The sequence below is a fragment of the Sciurus vulgaris genome, assembly GCF_902686455.1.
Source record: "Sciurus vulgaris genome assembly, chromosome: 18".
Lineage (NCBI taxonomy): Eukaryota > Metazoa > Chordata > Mammalia > Rodentia > Sciuridae > Sciurus > Sciurus vulgaris.
The window spans coordinates 8,520,540-8,541,037 of record NC_136479.1 but is presented as its reverse complement, the minus strand read 5'-3'; the positions used below and the strand labels follow the sequence as shown (position 1 = coordinate 8,541,037).

Here is a 20,498-nt window from a genome sequence, read left to right as displayed (position 1 = left end):
CTAGGCCCCGGGGGCCCAGCAGAGACCGGTTTCTCTGTCTGACACGTGCGCGCTGGAGCCAGCTTTGGCAGGAAGAGTCAATACGACGTTCTAGAGAACCAGGCCCTAGAGGTCTTAGGACCTCACAGCTCCAGGGTGCTGCTGAGATCTGCAGCCGGCCCCCACAGACCCTAGCCAGCACCCACGCCCAGGAGACCCTGCCGCCTTTGAGTTCACACTGCAGGGTGGCAAGTGTTCGCAGGACGCACCGGTTCTTCACCCGGCTACCAACACCTGGGAGCTTTGGAAACACCCCCGCAGAGCCTGGCTTAGGTGGTCTCTGGGGTCACCCGAGTGGTGGGGCATTTAGAAGCTACCAGAATTACAACATGGTTTGGGAAATACTTTTAGAGGGACCTGGCTCCTGAGGCCGGCCTTGATCCTCAGGAGGAAGCTCCCTCCCTCCACACACCTGGCCGGCTGGCTGAAGGTCAGCTTAAGGAATGCGGTGGACATCAGTTGGAAAGCCCAGGTCCAGCCCAGGGATCAGAGGACTCCACCTACCCACCCACCCACTCCCTGCCAGCAATGAACTGCGTCAATTGCTTGTGGCCCTGCAGCCTTGGGGGCCTGTGTGTGTGTGTGTGTGTGTGTGGTGGGGGGACTATGACCCCAAGCAGAGGGGAAAGGTAGGGCTGTGGCCTTAGCGTGTGTCTCTTGGTAGTGGGAGGGCAGGAGGGGGAGGGCTTGCATAAGGAGAACTGTCCTGGGCCAGGAAAGACCCTCAGATGATAAACCTTTCCTGGGAAATGCTCATTCATTAGCCATTTTGCGCTCACTGTTTGGGGGTCTCCACCCCCGCCCCAGACACGGTGCACAGTGCTGTGTTCTCACTGCCTGTGCCGAGCCAAGGCTGCAGCGGTGTCACCTGTGAATTGGCAGATTCCAGGGCCGCTCCAAGCCATCGACCCGGATCCCCGGGGCCAGGCCTGGGAATGCTTTTCATAAGGCCTCTGGCAAACATTGATCCTCTCCCAGCCCTTGGATGGGCTGCCAGACTCTGATGTTCATTCATTTCCTTGTCACTCATTCTGAAACGTCCCCAACATTTCCTTGCCCACCCCCACTACTCCTCCCTGGATCCCTGTCCTAGGTCCCCCAGACCTGTCCCCTCCCGGGGCCCACCGCCCTGGCCCCTGCGCTCCCGGGCTGGGGCGCGTTCCCTTATGGCCAGGACCCTCCCCGCCCAGCCCGGGAACGAGCCCCTTCCCAGCCTGCGACTGCGCTCTGGGCCTCGCGCGCGCCGGCTTCCCAGGCCAGCCCCCCAGGCTCCCAGCCCTGTGCGCGCTCCCGAGGCTGAAAGCCGGCGGGCCGCCGAGACCTTCAGTGGCGACGGGTGGAGCTGGATCCTAGGCAGCGTGCACCGGGAAGATGAAGCAGGTAGGGCCGCAGAGGTGCTGCGGCAGGGACGGGGACGGGGACGGCCAGCGCGGGAGGAGCCTGCGGGAGCGCAGGCAGAGGCCGGAGGAGCAGGGATGCCCGCGCCCCAGCGCCCCGGGCTGCGCTGGGTCCCAGTGAACAGAGCCTGAAGAAGGCCTCGCATCTCCGCGGAGACACTGGGGAACCCACGGGGGCGCAGAGATCAGCCCAGGAGCGCGGAACCGGCGGTGGTAGGGGCGCAGGCGTGCCGGCCGCGGGGCCTGTCATCCATCTGCCCCTAATGTCCCCAGGCCCTGGTGGATGATACTGAAGATGTGTCCCTGGACTTCGGCAATGAAGAGGAGTTGGCCTTTCGGAAAGCCAAGATCAGGTATTGGGGCTGGGCTCTGGGCAAGCAGTCTCCCAAGCTGCAAAGTCTTTCATTCACCCACCCATCCATCCATCCATTCCAAATATGCTGGAACCTACTGTGTGCCCGGACTTACCTCTGGGCAGATGAGACTCCCTGACCTCCTGGGGCCGGCAGTCTGGGAGGGGGTGATGCGACATTGAACAGGCAGACTTAATTATGGGGTGCGAGAGGATTAGGAAGAAGATCAAAAGGATGCTATAAAAGTAACCAGGAAGGCTTCCGAGGAGGTGACCTTTGGGCTGAGACCTGGATGAAGAGTAGCAGCCAACCACAGAAAACTCTGGAGGAACAGGGTTCCGTGTGGAAGGAACAGAGAGGGCAAAGGCCCAGAGGCTGTGTCAGAAGGTCAGGGAAAGAGTACTGAGGCCTCAGGGCAGTGCGAGAGGGGAGCTGATGAGCAGGAAACTGCCCCAGGGAGAAGGGCTTGAAGTTTTCTTCTAATCCCTGATCAGCTCTGGCCAGACAGACTTGTCCTGGGCCAGGTCACAGGCCTACCTGCCTGAGATCTTCTGCATCCCAGAGGCAGTAGGACCAAGGCAGGGGAAGTGACCCATTAATATGGTCGCTCATAGCCAAGCACCTGCTGCATCTAGAAATATTCACAACTAAGAGGCTAGGAGCCCTGCTACCTAAATGCCATTCTTCTTCTTTATTATTATTATTTTTTTATTTTTTGCAGTGCTGGAGATTGAACCCAGGGCTTTATGCATGCTAGGAGGTGCTCTATCACTGAACTGCACCCTCATGCCCAATACCATTTCTTTTAAAAAAAATTCTTACATCAAATTCTCTGATTCAAATCCAATAACCCACAGAATAGAATAGACTCTATTAGTTTCCTGTAGTCACTGTAACAAATTCTCATAAACATGTTGACTTAAAACAACAGAAGTGCATTCTCCTACAGCTCTGGCAGCCAGAGGTCCCATGCAAGTTTTACTGGGCTGAAACCAAGGTGTCGGCGGGGTCCGACCCGCTTCGGAGGCACTGGGGAAAACCCACTCCTTGCCTTTTCCAGCTTCGGGTGTCTTTGGGCATTCCTCCGTCCCACCTTCTCCTCCGTGAGTGCATGTGGTCTCCCGGTGCCTCTCTCCTAACAGTACTGATGGCATTCCAGACCCGCCAGGATGATCTAGAATCCTCTCAAGATCTCTAACTAAATCAGGTTCACAGTGCCTTTTGCCATATAAGGTAACGTTCCGGAGATTAGGACCTACGCATTTGGGGGGCCTGTTATTCATCTGACTGTAATGACCAGCGATTGTCTTTAAGGAATGGCACTAAGAGAACTGGAATTCTAGGTAAAGAAACTTACAGGACCTCTAAACTCATGTGTTCTGTTTCTGGTGAGCATCTCCTCTGTGCCTGGCTGGGTTGGTGGCTGGAGGGAGGCAGCTTACAGGACAGGGCCCTGCCTTACTGAGCTGGTAAGTTTGGGGCAGGGTTGCTTGATCTCAACATACCTGTCACTTGGGGCCAGATACTTCTTGGTCTTGGAAGTTGTCCTGGGCAGTGTAGGACGTTTAGCAGCATCTCTGGCCTCTACTCACCAGATCCAGTAGCATCCAGTAAAGTCTCCGGACATGACCTAGTGTCCTCTGGGGCAAACCCGCCTGTGGCTGAGAACCGTGGTGTGGGGCAGGGTGTAGACACACCGGCTGCTCCGACTCAGTGCTTCAAAGGCTGCTGTAAGCAGAAAGTTGGGCCTTTAGCCTGATCAGGGGAGGTGCTAACAGCTGAGCTGGGACCTGAAGGTTGGGGGCCATTCAGTGCGTTGGGAAGAAGACTGTCCCATGCACAGCCTGGAGGTGAGACTGTGGGTTTGGGGTGATAAAGGTGTTTACTGTGGCTCAAGACCAGAGATACCGGGGAGTGGCCCGAGCAGAGGCTGGGTCCAGATCCCTACAGGCCGATAAAACAAATTCTAGAGTTTCTCTGTCCACTGGAACTTTCTGTGAGGATTGGGATGTGGTCTCTTTGCACTCTCTGGTATGGGGGCCACCTTGGTTTCAATGCTCTTGAGCATTGAAAATGTGCCCTGTGTGACACTTGATCTTATTTCACTTTAATTAGTTTAGATGTAATCTGCCACACCTGGCTGCCATTTTGGATGGTGCGGTTCTCCAGCTCAGTCATCACAGAATGGTTGTGGGCCGGGCAGCAGTGTGGTCAGGCCTGCAGGATGGACCAACTGTGGGGCAGATGGGAGCAGGGCGCACAGCTGGGAGCTTGGGCCAGGGCTCCCATAGGGGCGATGGAAAGAAGAGGCCCAGAGGACCCGGGAAGGAGAATCAGCCTGCCTTGGTCAAGATGTGGGGTGGGATGGGAGAGTCGAGGGTGACCCTTGGGCTTCTGGTCTGGTGACCCAGGTGAAAAAACATGGATGGGACAGAGGTGCTGACCCCCGAGTGGTCCCTGTTAGGTTGTGGTGGAACATTCTAGTAGCCAGCCTCAGTGGCAGCTGGGCAGAGAAGACAGGTGCTCGAGGAGGCCTAAGTCAGAGGTCTGGGAGGCAGCCTCACCTCTGTGTGTCTGAGCCACCAACCCAGAATTCCCTGGGGCCCAGCTCATGCCCACGTCCTGGCCCGGGACTGATGGCCAGATTCCCAGGGCTGGGGCCTAGGACATACATTATAAAGAGCTCCCCCAGTTGATTCTTATATGCAGGAAATCTTGAAAACAGCCAGACAGTAGACCGAAACTTAACTGAGGTCTCTGGGTGCGCCTCAGGGGTCCCGGAACCCTTTGAAAACTATTACCTAAGTTTTAAGTGTGTGTCATTTTAGGAAAAAGATTCGAACTTTAATTGGAATAGCAAGTGGATCCATGTTCCAAGAAAATTAAGAATCGCTAGGATAGAGCGAGAATCATGATTTGCAGATTCCTGTTGAAATGAATGCCAGGTTGACGCTGGAGCCCAAAATCAGAGTCGGGAATAACTAGTCCACTCTTCCCTCACCACCTGTGGACTTCGTGATTTGGGACAGGTCATGTTGCCTCACTGGGACTCCATTGACCTGTTAGTCAAATAGGGACAATTGTACCAGCCTGACCTCCTCACGTGGTTGCTCTAGAATTTATTCAGTAAGTGTGTGGCAGGTGCTGGGCTGAGCCCTGGAGACCGAGCTGTGGTCCCTGCTTCTCCGTCCTGGGTCCAGGTCAGGGAGGTGCAGCGCTGTGCTGGGGGCTCCCTGGGGATCCGGAGAGGATGTGATTCTGCAGCACAGCTGGGCAGGTAGAAGAAATGTCAGCCATGCCACCAGCGTTTCCCCCCAGTGGGGATTTTATTTCTTTTTCTTTTGTTTTGTTTTTACTTTTTTACTGTGATTTTAAAAAAACCCACACAACAAAATATTTACCATCTCGATGAAGTTTAGTTGTGCAGGTCGGTAGTGGTAGGTATCTTGCATTGCTGGGGAACAGAATTATTTTTATCTTGCAAAGCAGAACCTCTGCACCCATTAAATGACTCTCCTTTTCCCGCTCCTGCCCTGGCCCCATTCCTGGCTGCCTCTGAGAATTTGACTACCGCAGTCACCTCATGAAAGTGGAATCCCACCGTATTAGTCCTTGAGACTAGCTTGTGGGACGTAGCGTAATGTCTCAGCCATTTTGTAGCATCTCTGGGAATTTTCTTTCCTTCAAAGGCTAAATAATATCTCTTTGTTTGCACGTGGTGGGTTTTGTTAGCCATTCATAGACTCTGCCTTGGGTTCTTTTGGTTATGTACCCAGAAATGAGGTTGCCAGGTTGTATGCTGGTTCTATTTTAATTCTGGGAGGAACCCACGGCAGTTGTATCATTTTACGACCTGTCAGCGGCGTATAACGTTCTAATTCCCCCACGTCCCTGCTGACACTTTTTATCCTCTGGGTTTTGGTCTGTGCGGTGTCTCACTGTGGTTTAGACTGGCATTTCCCTGGTGGCTGGTGATGCGCAGCTGTGTGGCATTGCTTCATACCTGGTGCTCATTTGTGAACTGTCTTTGGAGAAATGTCTACCCAAGTCTTTGGCCCGTCTTTTAATGAGATTATTTTATCTTTTGCTGTTGAGTTCTTTATACATTCTAGTCGTTAACCCCTCATCAGATAAGTTATTTGCAGATTTTCCCCCCTTCCAGAGGTTGCCTGTTCGCTCTGGGGCTTTTGGCCTTTGACGGACATGCGCTTTTAAGTGAGATGTGGTTCCATGTGTCTGTCTTCTCTTTGGTTGGCTGTATTTTGGTGTCGTATTCGTGTATGCCTGATTGAAATACGATCCATATATCGTAAATTCACCCTTTTTAATCAGAGTGTGGTATTCGTCATATTCATGATTGTGCAACTATCACCACTACCTAGTTCTAGAATGTTCTTCATCCCTCCAAATGGAATGAAATCCTGTACCCGTTAAGCAGGAACTTCCCATTTCCCCTTCCCTAAGCCCTGGAAACCACCATTGTGCTTTCTGACCCTATGAATTTGCCTGTTTTGGATATTTCCTTCAAATGAAGTCTGTGCTATTTAGGGTTTTCCAGAGAAAGAGAACAAATCAGAAATTCTGTTTATCTTAATTATATATTATGATTAAAACAATATATAAAAATATTAGTACGATTATCATATTCATATATCATATACCAAATATATATTATGTACATAATAATGTATTTATTTATTGTTATATTTGTCCTTTATTATGTATTTGTTTTATATTATTTTATTATGATGTGTTATCATATAATAACTATAGATTAAAATCATTATACTAACACATTGCTACATACAATGTATATTTTGTATACATAAAGAGATGGATCGTGAGAGGTTTGCTTATGAGCTCATGGGGGCTGAGGGGCCCATGATCTTCCCCGAAGCTAGAGACTCGGGGAAGCTGCTCGTGTGTCCCAGTCCAAGCCTGGAGGCTTGAGAGCCAGGAGTAAGTCCCCGCTTGAACTGAAGGCCCGGACTGTGTGTGTCCTGGTCTGTGTGTGTCCTGGTCTGTGTGTGTCCTGGTCTGTGACCGAAGGCTGAGCGGGGGCCCTGATGTCTGAGGGTGGAGACGGACCCCAGCTCTGGGGGTAGCAGTCACCCCCTTCCTCGGCCTGTTCGTTTGTGCCCTCGATGGCGTGTTTGAGGCCCCCCTGCCCTGGGGAGCGAGGATGTGCTTTTCTCAGTCTGCCAGTCCCTTCTGGAAACATCTGCAGAGACACACCCAGAAGCCGTGCCTCTTGCTCTCTGGGTGGCCCCTTGCGCGGGACGTTGACAGGTGGCATTGTCACTCTGCAGTGGCACTCAGGAGGTCCATATTTTGGTAGCAGTCGGCATCTGGTTCTTGTCTGGCTAAATGACATCCCACCACATGGGTGTCCCTTTTGTTCCAGGTCCTCTCTCTGTTCGTTCATGGCAGATGTGTTGGGTTGTTTCTGCTTTTTGGGGACGAGCTTTGCTCTGGGGACAGGAGACGTGGGGCTTCCGTCTTCCACGATGCCTGGGAGCACTTCCGATTTTCCCGTGCAGATGAAGAGTGTTGAATTGCCGCGGCTTTTTGAGCAGTTTCTCCACCTTGGCACTGTGGACACTTGGGGACAGATACCTCTTTATCATGGGGGCAAATAGTGCAGCATATTTAACAGCATCCTTGGCCTCTGCCACTGATTTCAGGAGCAGCCATACCCCAATCCTGGCGATCAAAGCATCTCCAGGTTCCATTAACATCCCTCATGGTAGAACTGACCCTGGGCGAGAATGCTGATTTAGATTATTCTGTGTCTGGGATTTGAATTTGGATAAGTTATATTTATATTTGAGGGAACTCAGAGTGTTCCTAATGCCTCCATGTGTGACATTGACCCAGGGAAGCTGGTGGGGAGGGCAAGGAAGGAGAGGGGGCAGGTGACAGCTTGGTGACAGTCATCCTCAAAAATCAACACAAGCCCTCTCTAGGGAGCACACACACAGGGCACGCTCCAACACGCTAAGCAGGATGATAATTTTGGTTCCTTGTTGTTAATTCAGGAGATCTGTTTGCTCAGTGAGGACCCTTCACCAAGACCTCTGTCCCCTGTGCCTTTGGGGAAAGAGTCATGTTGTCCCTGGCCCTCCAAAATTTATTTAGAAAATATAAAGACATGTCACATAAGCAGTTCCCACCAAGGGCTGATGTTTAATTTTAAGGAAGGTTCACGATTACCAAGGAAAAGAACCCACAGAATCAGGGAACTAGATAAATTTCAGTTCTCTTTGATCTGAGCACGACATTACATATTTTGAAATTAACTCCTTCCATCTATGACAACTCAACTTCCTCATATTTATATTTCTTATTCACATGAATTGGATTGCATAAACTCTGCTAGCAATAAAATCACTGAAGGACAGTTTCTGCTAAATTGTGACCCACATAATCGGGAAAGCATTTAGGGACAAGGAGGGGACCTTGGCCTGATTCCTTGGTGCTTCTTCTGGATAGCAACTTATGTGGACCTGGAATATTTAGTTCGCTCATTCCTTTATCCTGGGATTAAACTGACATTTAGGGCTGGGCCATCCATCATCGAGGATGGATTTGCATTGTAGGACATTTAGCACCAGCTGGTCCTTGTCCAGTAGCTACCAGTAGACACTCCCTGAAGGTGACCACCAAAAGTGTCTCCAGACATTGTTGGGGCATCCCAAATCTCATCTTCAAGAACCACCGGTTCATTCTTTTCTCGTTCATTTATTTCCATTAAATATGCAAAAGTCAGGGCCTTTGTGTGCCAGGTGTAGTTAAGGGAGCACAGTAAACTAGGCAGGCTGGGTCTCCGCCCTCACGGAGCTGACATGTCAACTTGTCAGTCCGGATCTGGAACATCCTTTTGTTCTAGAAAACAGGAATACTTCTTAAAATGTCACAGTCTGTTCTAGAAGAATACAGAAACCAGTTTAAGGGGACTCCCACAGGCCAGGTTGTGGTAGGGATTGAGTGTTGAGTGAACTCGCATGACTTCACTCAGTTTTCCTATCACATAACCTCTAAGCCAGGCTTCACCAACAATGGCCCTGTGGCCAAGATCCGGACCATTTTAAAGTGTGTGACTCAGCAACGGCTCTTGGGAGGCAAGGGTGGGAAAGAAACACCGTGTTAACTACTGGCACCCATTAGCGGGTGCATCCCCATTCCAGAAACATTAAAATGGTCAGAAATAAGCACGTGAGGAAGGACAGGATTGTCCCAATCTTGCAGATGAGGAAACAGAAGCTCCCAGGACCAGGTGACAGACCCAAGCTGATATTTCATATCTTTAGAACCTACTCAGATTCTGGAAGAATCAAATAATGCTTCAGACGAAAAGGCACGTAAATGGGTGAATTCTATTTCCTGCCTGCAGTGCAGAAAACTAAAAATCACTCCACTCAGAGGAGGGCGGGAACAAGAGCCCAGCTCATACCTCTCTGAGGTGCCGCCTGCCGCTAACTCCACAGGCTTCTGGAGGTCAGTCCTTGACCCTTCTGCTCTTTCTCAGTTAATAACCCTGAGTCCCTGTTTTACTAAAGTGAGGGTGACTGCAGCTGACCTCAGGGGCTCATCCCCGGCAAGTCTGGGCCTCTCATTCACCACCTGTTTCTCTGACAGGGTTCAGTCTCTTCCACATTAGCGTCCATGGTTGTGAGCTATTACTGTGCGACCCTTGTGCCCCAACTTGGCTTCTGCAGAAAATCAGCATTTGTTCTCTCACAGTGGGCCTCAAGGTCGGGAATTGTAGTAGCTTAGCTGGGGGCTCTGGCTCAGGGTCTCAGGAGCTTGCAGTTAGGGGTTGGCTGAGTCTGCCATCATACAAAGGCTCAACTGGGTTGGGAGGAGCTGCTTCCAAGATGGCACCTCACTCGGCTGTGGGCTGGAGGCCTCAGTTCGTGCCGGTTGGGCCTCTCCACAGGGCTGCTCACAGCATGGCAGCTGGACTGCACCCAGAAGCACAGGAGAGAGAGCCAGAGTGACTAAGACGGGAGCTGTTTTGATGACCTATCTCATCTGTATGTCACTTCTGATGTATTCTGTCAGTCACTCTGGTGACCAGCCCTGGTGCAGTGCAAGAGGGGACTGCACACGGATATGAATACTGGAAGGGAAGGGGCACTGGGGCCATCTCACAGGCTCTGTTCATAGATCTCAACCCAAGAAGGAGCACGGGCCTGGTGACTACTGAGTGCCCACTGTGTCTGGGGCCTCCCCGAGGTGGTGAGGTATGTATGTATCAGTACTTCATTCCTTGTTTCCTTATTTTTAATTGTAGTAAAATATATATACGTAGAATTTTTAAGTCCACAATTGCAGTGGCAGTAAGAACATTCACATTGTTACACAACCGTCACTTCCATGTCCAGGACAGCTTCTTCTTCCCAAATTGAAACTCCACCTGGCAAGAACTGAGACCCGCAGCCAACTGCCGAGTGAGGGCGCCATCTTGGAAGCAGCCCCTCAAACAGTGCTCCCACCCCTGCCCACCAGCCTTGCTGACCTCTCTCCTGCCCTCTGTCTCTGTGCCTCTGACTACTCAGGGGACCCATGGAAGTGGACCTGCCTGTCCGCTTCCCTTCAGGTCGTCCAGCTTGTTCAGTTGTAGCATGCGTCATATTGGTTCTTTTTTCCCCGCTGAACAATAACACCCCGCTGTTTGGACAGAACACATTCTGCTTGTCTGTTCATCCATTGATGGGCATCTGAGGTGTCTCCACTTTGTTCATCCGTTGATGGGCATCTGACGTTGATGGGCACATCTCGGCGACTGTTCATAATGCTGCTGTGCATGTTTGTGTACAGGGTTCTGCTTGAATGCCTGTTTTTTTGGTTTTTTGGGCCCATGCCTTTGGAAAACTCTGGAGCTTTGGCTAAAGGATGGGTTCAGAGGTCCAGGGCATCAGGGAGTGCATGAAGGGGCTGTACTGGGGTTGTGCCCGTCCCAGGTAGACCTGCGATGCTGGCTCTTCTGCATTCCGGGCTGGGAAGTGAGGACCTGACTCAGGGCCCAATCTGGGCTGAGCATCCAGAGCCAGCTGACTTGGCCCCTGGGCTGATGCAGGGCGTTCTGACGCCAGGCGTACCTGCCCCCAAAGTCGGGGTGTCTCTTTAAAAAGAAATAAAGAACAGAAACAAGAGGGAAAGGCTGTGGCCGCCAGAGGGAAGTCTGCTCTTTCAGGCACTTCCACACACAAACCTCTGTTGTGCTGACCTTTGAGCAGAAACTGAGCACAGAGCCATCGGCCTCTCCTGGGACGTCCCAACAGCCCGGAACCTGCCGGTGTGGGCCCAAGGCAGGGGAGCGGGGGACGGTGAAGCCAGTGTTGCGTCTGGACCATTCTAGAGAAGGAGAAGCAGACCCAGCCAGGTGACTGGGGCTCCCCCTCCTCCCGGCACCAGCGGGGCGCCACGCCACCTTTAGCAGAGAAAGCACCGAGCACGAGGGGGCGTCTGGGCTGGAGAAATAAATAGCAGCACGCGGTTCATTTTTAACAGCGGGGAAATCATGGGTCTAACAAAAGACTTCCAAGAAGAGCATCGCTAGCCGCTTTCTGTCCTCGGGTCTCAAAAGTCCTCCCTCCCGACGAGTCCAGCCACAAGTAGAGTGACCTCAGCCACGACCCCTTGCGACCCTCGGGTTGGGCCTGGCACAGGCATTTTAGCCCAGAAGCGTCGGGCATCTGCTGCGAATGTCGTCCTGCCATTTCACAGATGAGTGACCTGAGGCCTAAAGAGGCTCGGCCTTGCCGGGGTCTGTGGGCCAGCAGGATCGGAGCAGGCGCGAGGACCCGGCTGCCCAGGCAGAGCAGGGCGGCCATTCGGGCCCCGTGGAGGAGTGGCCCTTTTCTTTTCTTGTTCCCTTTTTTCTTCTTTGCAGAGGAACTGTGCGAAAGAACCTGCATTTGGGAGTTTTCCTCAAACATCTTATTGAAACGACCAGTTACTCCACTGGGGATCTTTAGGTCTGAATTTTTCCGTTTTCCACCGTATACGGGCCACAGAAGAGCCGGAATACGGCCCCCATCCCACCAGGGGCTTGGTTGGCTCTGAAGAAGTCTTGCCTCAGTGCAAAGCCCAGGCCACTTCCAATTCTTTTTCTTTCTTTTTTATTTTTTAATTTGAATTTACATAAACGTGCAGAGAACAATGAGTCTGACATTGGCTGGGTCATTATCAGTGCCGGGCAGCCCTCTCATCCTCACCCCATCCCTCCCGGCTTCTGGATCATTCCAGACAGATTCTAACCAGCCCCCCGGCCGCTGCTCTTAGCAGCAAAGCAGACTGGGAAGGGAAGACAAGGCTTTCCTGACCTGAGCCACCCCGGGAAGCAGAGTGCTCCCGAGGGTCTCAGCCAGGACAGAACGAAACACCGAGCGTTCAGTGAGGAATTCAAGCTGCAGACGGTTTTAAAATCCAGAGTGCGGTTTTCAAAGTAATCAAAAAATAAAGGACAACTTTTAAAGATATTTGTTAGATCATTGCTACTGAAGTTAGGGTGAATCAGCCTTCCACCCAGACTAAATCTGCCGTAGAAGCTCCTGGAAGTGGGTGTGGGTCCCTCAGTCTGCAGGTGGCCCTCTTGTCAGTTTTCACTTCATTGGAGTGAATGCGACGTTGCCCCCTGACCTGGTTTACTCTGTCTAGACACGGCCCCACCCCACCCGTGCCCGTCCACCTTATTATAATTAGTTCTATTTTTAAGAGCAGTTTACAGAAAAACTGAGCAGGAAGTACTATTCCCATAAAGCCCTCCCCACCCCACAACTTCCCTGTTACTTGGGTCTTGCATGAGCCTGGGTCGTCTGCAACAACTGTGAGCTAAGACGTTCTCTTAAGTCACAGGTCACCTAGGTCCCTCCTCAGGTTGTGCGTTGTGTGGGATTCAAACGGGGCACATCTGCCACTGAAGCAGCCCAAGGAGAGTTGTCACCAGCCTAAAAATCCCATGTTCCACCCCTTTCCCTCTCCCCACCCCTCAGAATCCCTGGTGACAACTGATCTTTTTACCATCTCCAACCCTGTGGGAAGAGTTGGAATCGCCCAGCACACCGCCTTCAGATTGGCGTCTCTGGCTTAGCAGGGTGTGTGCGAGGTTCCTGCGGGTCTCCAGGTGACAATTCCATTGTTCCATGTCCCCCAGTTTGTCCATTTATCTACTGAAGGGCTTCTAAGCTCCTCTGAGTTTTGGCAATTATGAATAAAGCTGCTATAGATGTTCATATGTGGCTTTTTGTGTGGGCATAAGTTTGGGGCTCATTTGAATAAATGTTGAGGACTCTGCTGGTTTCTAGTGTGTGTAGAATTTTTATAGTGACTTGCAGTGATTTGTCTTTGGTCAGTGGCTTCCAACAGGAAACACTTTTTTTAAAAAAATGAGGTGTAGCATACTAAAGGACACTAATCGTGAAGTCAGTGGTTCAGTGTGGTTCATACACATGTGCCTCCAGCACCCCCAGAGGCTCCGTGTCCTTCCCAGTCATCTCCTGCCTCTTCCACCCCCAGAGATAACCCTGTCCTGAGTTCTAGCACAACCCGTTAGTTCTGCCCATCAGGCAGCTCCCACATTACAGCTTTTAAAGGTGGATTTTTGTGTGCCTGAGGGGGTGTGGGGGGTAGTGGTAATTTGCTTCATTTTGGTTTGTTTTGAGTAGAAACTAATCTCATCATTTTATGGGCATATATTTTCAGCTTTGCCAGCCAGAGAATGAGTGTTCCAATAAAACTTTATTTACAAAAACAGGCAGTGGGCCAAATTTGGGCCTTGGTTATAGTGTGCTGAACCTGGGAGAGAGCTGTACTTTTCCTTTGTAAAATTGATGTTGAGGCTGGGCATGGTGATGTTCAGCTGTGATCCCAGCAACTCAGGAGGCTGAGGCAAGAGGATCGCAAGTTTGAGGTCAGCCTAGGCAACTGAGAACATGTTTCAAAGTAAAAAATAAAAAGGGCTTGGTGGTAGAGCGTCCCTGGGTTCAATCCTCAGTACTGGGGGGAAATCACGTGGAGGTCTCTCGCCACATCTGAGTTCTGTGTCCTGTTGCACAGCTCGAGACCTTGGCTGACTCTCATTCCAGGCTGAGAAACTACTGCTTTTCCAGGAGGAAGATGGCATATGTCCAGGGCTCTGGACTGTGAGGAAACTGGACAGAAGCCCAGCAAGGTCCTCTCCACCTGGGCCACACTTAACGGAGTCACCTCATTCCCCCTTTCCACGTTGGTGCCGTCTTCTCTTCTTGAGATGACAGTTCCTTCTACTTGCAGGGGGGGTTTTGGATGCTGAGTGGAAAGTGCCCCGGTTAAAAGTGAGCAGGAAGAAGGCTCGTCTGGGGGAATATGGAGGGGCCGGCAGTCTTGGGGGATCCCCGCAAAGATGGAAAGTGGGCCCCTCAGGCATGGAGAAAGTTGTGGTCAGAGGGGGATCTCCACAGTGTGAGTTCGTGGCCGTGGGAGCGTTCTGGTGAAGCTCGGGCTGAGGCGATGGCCCTGACCCGCTGGACCCGCTGGTGAGCAGTGTGCTTCGGAGCACTTCACGTGGGCCCCCTCCACGCCAGCTCCTCTGTGTCCTAGGACGCGGCTGCTACAGGTATCCCCACTTTACAGGAGGGGAGCCCGAGGTGTCGAGGGGTTGTGCGGTGTAGGGGAGGCCGTGGAACTGCTCGGGCTGGAACCCTGGCATTCCAGCGCCCATGCATCTTGGAATGGAGGGTCATCTGCCCCCTGGGGTGACTCCCAGGTGTCAGGCTCGAAGCCAGTGGCCCTGAGCAGTGGAGATCAGCAGGTGTGGGCCCCTGGTCTGTAGAGGTGGCAGGGAAAGCAGTGCACATGCGGCCCTGTGGACCCTGTTGCAGGGGACCTTTAAAAAATAATAATGACAGCTTCCAGTAGGAGGAAAGGTCATAAAGAGGTCAGTACACCAGACCCAAGGAGGTGGAACCTTCCAACAGTTGGAATTCTTTTTGCATTTTATTTTAGGAAAACTACAGTCCCCCCACCCCCCAAAAAATGGAAAAGGGGGGGGGGAAGTGGGTGGATAGAGATTTATTCAAATGCGTGAACTTCCAGGTTTCACCCCGGGTCAGTGCACGCTTGGATCCACCTCAGACATCTTTTTAAAGTATTTATATATTTTTTCATCTATATTGTTTTTCATCTTTTACATCCATGTTATTCTTCAAAGAAGACGGATGTTCCCAGTGATCTTCATTTTCTCCATCACAAGGTTCAACACAGCAAAAATATTTGCAGAGAATCTTAAATGCCAGATATTATTTAAAATATTTAAGAGTATCTTAGAGATGGTCCCTACCCTGAAGAACTTCCAGTCATTGGAAGAGAATTCATTTATCTTCAGGGTTGAGGGGCAAGACGGTTAATACCTAACTGTATTAAGACAGATGAAAAATTCTCAGTAAGGTCTAAGTCAAAAAGCATCCAAGAGACTTTGAGTCTTATCTTCTGGAATGTTCCAGGAAGTTTTTGTTTTTCCCGGAGACCTAGAGGGTTACGTAGGCACGGTCGAGGGAGAACGTGGGCCATCTCCAGAGGGAAGAACAGCCGTGTGATCGTGTCTGATTCTGAAATGTGGGGAACACCTCCTGGCCCGTTCTCCTGTAGGTCACCAGGACTGCCCAGAATCTGAAAGGCACCGAAGAGAATGTTCTGGTGCATCTGCCGGGCTGGGCCCCCGCCCTGCGCCCCCGCCCTGCGCCCCCGCTTGGGGCATCAGGGGTAAATGATGCCCAAGTCTCTGTGACCTCAGCTTCCGGTCCCAGCTGACGCTGCCACGGGAGCAGACACCGGGTTCACAGGACCCTGGGCTTGGCGCCCCGGAGGAGCAGGCTCTTTCCCCTGTGGCTCTGCCGTGGCCTCTGCTCACTGCCTTCCGCCTGAGCTGGTGACTAGTCCAGAGGTGGCCGGTGACAGCGCACAGGCCAGTGAGGGGCGTGGCTGGCCCTGTTTTACTAAAGTAACACCATCATTTCATCCAGTCCCATCCCAAGTCTGCATTTCTGGCTTCTGGGGACCAGTTGGGCCTGGCGGCTGCGGCTCTGCGCGGCACGGAGGCCTGGTGCTGAGGTCGCCTCCTGTCCCTCCCATCACCAGGTGGTGTTCTGGCTGCCCTGCGCCATCAGGCCTACGCAGGAGCTTCCTTGATCCTCGTTTTGCTCTCCTCCTGTGTGCCTTATGGAAATGGGGTCACCATGGAGGAAGCCATGAGTGTCTTCTCTCTGGGGCACCCACCACTATCGCCTGCCCGGCCCCGCGGGCATTTTTCTGCTGTAGACAGATAGGTGACCCTTTTTAACTACTTACCTCAGGGTAAACAAGGGAGCAACCGGCGTGGCCGAGTGCTGCCCGGCTCCACGGCCTTCTGGGCGGTTGGCGGCGGGGCGAGAGCCACCTTCCCCTAGATGGGATGCCAGCCTTCAAGCACCATCATGCCTGGTGACAGGTACGGGTCCGACCTGCGTCCCTGTGTCCTGAGCCTTTCCGCTGTCCAGGAACACCTGTTCCCCGATGACACGGGATGCCCGGGCGGAGGAACAACCCGACCTTCCCTTTAGGGAACTGGTCCCCGAGGCTTCGAGGGAAGACAAGTGATCTCAGTCACGTTTCGCTCCACAGGTGACCTTGTTTGGAAGAGGGCAGGTGATGCTGGGGTCACCCTGGGGGAAGTACTGGATTCTTCAAGGGAGAGGCCAACACAGGCAGGGGCACAATGACTCTTTGGGGACTGAGCGTCGTGGGGTCCTGAGCTGGGCCTGCAAGGCGTCAGGGAGGACGTCCCTCTGGGGCGCTGGCACTCGGTGGCTTGACGGTGCAGGAGGCCGGTGACGGCTCTCAGTGACAGCACCTTCCGGTTGTCTCCTAGGCACCCCCTGGCCACCTTTTTCCACCTGTTTTTCCGTGTGAGCGCCATTGTCACCTACGTGTGCTGTGACTGGTTCAGCAAGAGCTTCGTGGGCTGCTTCGTCACCGTGCTGCTCCTGCTGTCCTTCGATTTCTGGTCTGTGAAGGTGAGGCCCCTGGTCAGGCGATGTGCTCTGGCCCAGTGGTGACATCCCCTGTGTGTAAGGGACCGGGGTTCTTGGGTTTAAATGGCTGCATTCTGAGGCCACGTCACTTGCAATCAATTAGAGGAAAAAATGCGTTCGGTGTTTCAGTAAATGGCTTCCGGGTGTTGGCTGACACCGTCCCACGTATGCCCACGAGGAGGCGACAGCCCCACGCGGCTTTGGACTTCCGTGACATTCACACAGCACAGTACGCAGCTGAGGTGTTCTGAGCATGTGTGTGTGTGTGTTACATGTGTGTTACGCGTGTGCGTGTGTGTTACGCGTGTGTGGGTGTGTCCTCTCCGGGCTGTCGCTTCTCACAGCACACGCAGAGATGGGAACCTCGGGCGCACATTCTGAAAACCGGGCCGTCCGATGCCGTTTGTGCCCTACTCCCAGCGCCAGCTTTGCTCTCATTCATCAGTGGTGACACCGGCCCTGGCCTGACGGTCCCCTGGCCTGTTTTCCTCAGAATGTGACCGGAAGACTCATGGTGGGCCTTCGGTGGTGGAACCAGATCGACGAGGACGGGAGGAGCCACTGGGTCTTTGAGGCCAGGAAGGTGTGCTCCAGATGGGAGGCGCGGGCGAACCCAGGGGCCACGGGGCCAAGCGCGGGTGTGCCCCCGGGGTCCGGGTGTGCACGGTTCCGGCCTGCTCGGGATCCACTGCCCCCAGCGCTCTGTGATGTGCGCCCCCAGAGCACAGGGCGCCTTTGCCAGCGCCCTCACCAGTTCTGAAAGCTGCATGATTTGTCCCCGACAGGCTTCTCCGAGCGGCATGGCTGCCACGGAGGCCGAGGCGCGCATCTTCTGGCTGGGCCTCATCATCTGCCCCATGATCTGGATCGTGTTCTTCTTCAGCACCTTGTTTTCCTTGAAGCTCAAGTGGCTGGTAAAGCAACAACTTCACCTCCTGGCTCTACAGACCAGTGGTGGCAGGAGGGGCTGTCCGTTACTTGTCATTGATTGATAGATCGTAATGGCACTATAGGGATGGTCACCTCCAACACACTGACCATGGGAAGTGGACAGTCCAGTAGCTTGGTGTCATACGGGCATTGCCACCTTCAATTCAGGATATTTCTTTTACCCCCAAAGAAACTCTGTACCCTTTAGCCTATGTCCCCTTCCGCCCAGCCCCTGGCACCTGCCTATTCTAGGATATTTTATAGAAAAGGGATTATATAGTATGTGGTCTTTGTAACTGGCTTCTTTGGGCTTAGCATCTTTTCAAAGTTTGTCCAAGTGGTAGTGTGCAGGGTTGGGGAAATAGCTCAGTTGGTAGAGTGCTTGCTTACTTTGCATACACAAGGCCCTGGGTTCAATCTCCAGCACCACAAAAAAAAAAAAAGTGGTAGCATGTATCGGTACATCATTCCTTTTTGTGGCTGAATAATATTCCACAGTATGGGTAGACCATTTTCTTTATCCGTTCATCAGTTGGTGGTCACTTGGTTTTTGATGGCCTTTTGGCTCTTAGGAGTAATGCTGGTGAGAAAGAAACTTTTTCTTTTCTTTCTTTTGCAGTGCTGGGAATGGAACCCAGAGCTCTGTGCATGCTGGGTGAGAAGCCTGACCCCTGAGCTTCATCCCCAGTCCTCAGAAAGTCCAAAAAAGCCTTTCCCCCAGCATTAGGGGTTGAGCCCAGGCCTGCTCTACCTGAGCTACATCCCTCCCCCACTTTTATTGAGACAAGGTCTCACTAAGTTGCCCAGGCTGGCCTTGACCTCAGGATGCCCCTGCCTCAGAGTCCTGGGTAGCTGGGTTTGTAGGAGTGTAGCACATGTCTGGCTGAGAGGAAGTTGTTAAAAAAACAAAAAACCCTCACACGACGCCCTGCCTCGGACAGGGAGCCCTTCCAGGCAGGAATAAGCCCGAGAGTTCTGCGCTCCATTCTGGAGACGTGGCTAGTCTAACGCCGAGGACCACCGCCGTGTGTGAACAGTGGAGTTGAGGACGTGGGCTCTGGGCGGCTTTGGTCTCTCTGAACCGGGACAGCGACGGCCTGGGCCTCAGGCTGCGGGCTGGGAGGTGTCCAGCAGGGCTGGTCCGTCGGCCAGGTGGGTGGTGCAGGCACAGTGCCCTGGGCTCAGGGCTCCCTCTGCTTCACGAGTGCAGGCCCTCGTGATTGCGGGGATTTCGCTCCAAGCCGCCAACCTCTACGGCTACATCCTCTGCAAGATGGGAGGCGAGAATGACATCAGCAAAGTCACGGCCAGTTTCCTGTCCCAGACCGTGTTCCAGACGGTGAGTTACTGAGGTCCCGCTCTGGACCACCCCTTCCAGATGCTCGGAGCGAAGGCGGCCTGCTGGCCAGCAGCCTGTCCCTGTGGCCCGACAGCCCGCCTGCCAATGGTGCCTCCAACTGGGGTAAAATACACACAAAATTGGCCACTGTAACCACTCCAAATGCAGAGTTCTGGGCATTAAGTACATACGTGATGCTGCGTGGCCATCGCTGCATGGCCATCGCTGCTGGCCCTGTGCAGTCATCCCCACCGAACACTGTACCCGTGAATACTCACCCCGTCCCCTGCCCGCCAGCCGCTGGCACCCACCATTCCCTGCATCTCTGGATCCGACAGCTCGAGGGACTTCCTCTGGTGTAATCGTACATCTGTCCTCCTGCAAGTCATTCAGTTTTAAGTGACTTTTTAAAATCTACAGAATTAAGGACAGACTTGGAAATTTCTTTCATGTTTTTAGTTAGCAGATACTTCCAGAAGTGAGGAATAGATGGGTCTTTTAAGTTTGACAGGACTCATGCTGAAATGGTTTGAGCCATCCTCATTTGGCTGCTGCTGCTGTATGCCAGGACCTCAGGTGGCCTCGGGCCGCTCACCTGTTGGACAGAGCTGAGGCTGACCCTCCTTACAGCCTCCCCAGGTGAGGTTCAGAAGCCTGGCCTTCAGGGCGGCAGCTTCACCAGCACTAGGTGAGAAGTGGATGCAGGCTGGCGGCCTGGGAGCGTGGGAGGTGCAGCCTGCCTGCTGTGCCTGAGGTCCGGGTGGGCTCCTGTCCACACCCTGGGTAGCTGGAGCCAGACGGTGCACAGGGTCTGCCCTGGGCTTTGCAGAGGGTCCCACCTTCCTCACACAGAACACATGCAAATCCAGCCCCCGAGTAGGCAGGAAGTAGAGGGAGGAGGACAGCCGACGGAAAGAACAGGGGATTTGCCTGCCCTCCACTTTGATGCCCCAGGGTGGTGAGAAAAACTGGAATCTGTCCTTCCCCTGGGTCTCGGTTCCTGCGTGTCTCACCCTCAAATCTCCAGAACAGCCCTGAGTTTACATCTGCCTCTCAAAAAATCCTGAGAGTGGTTTGTGAGCGACCCTGGAAATCACTGGCTGTACTGCACACGTCACAACAGGGTGGACACAGACCACGTGCCTGGTGTGGGGATGAGGCGCCTTCCAGGGATTCCCAACAGCTCTCAGCTGCAGCGCACCCTGAGGCGGCTGTGCTGCCGTCACCTGCCAGCCTCACGGCGGGAAGGCGCCACTGTCCTGCGGTGGACATCACCCTCGGGTTCCTTCCTAGGCTTACTTGTCGTCAGAGGCGGAAATGGCTTAGACAGGCGGCTCTGGTGGAACAGGCTTCCAGAAGAGCGCATCTGGCCCCAGCCCTTGTTTCA

At 53.0% G+C, this 20,498-nt stretch overlaps 1 protein-coding gene across 3 annotated transcripts; it reads left to right on the top strand.

The window, feature by feature from the left end:
- Nucleotides 1-1,290: 1,290 nt before the first annotated feature.
- TVP23A (trans-golgi network vesicle protein 23 homolog A) lies at nucleotides 1,291-20,498 on the top strand. Of its 3 annotated transcripts, none has more exons than XM_079121616.1 (7): nucleotides 1,291-1,419; nucleotides 1,710-1,789; nucleotides 16,680-16,824; nucleotides 17,336-17,425; nucleotides 17,628-17,756; nucleotides 18,983-19,111; nucleotides 20,405-20,498. In XM_079121616.1, exons 1-7 carry the CDS (start codon nucleotides 1,411-1,413, stop codon nucleotides 20,435-20,437), a joined length of 615 nt encoding a protein of 204 aa, XP_078977742.1. In that variant the 5' UTR covers nucleotides 1,291-1,410; the 3' UTR covers nucleotides 20,438-20,498. The 3 variants fall into 3 exon arrangements, with proteins under 3 accessions (XP_078977742.1, XP_078977743.1, XP_078977744.1); XM_079121617.1 differs by lacking the exon at nucleotides 20,405-20,498 and adding an exon at nucleotides 19,571-20,250; XM_079121618.1 differs by lacking the exons at nucleotides 1,291-1,419; nucleotides 1,710-1,789 and adding an exon at nucleotides 14,433-16,259.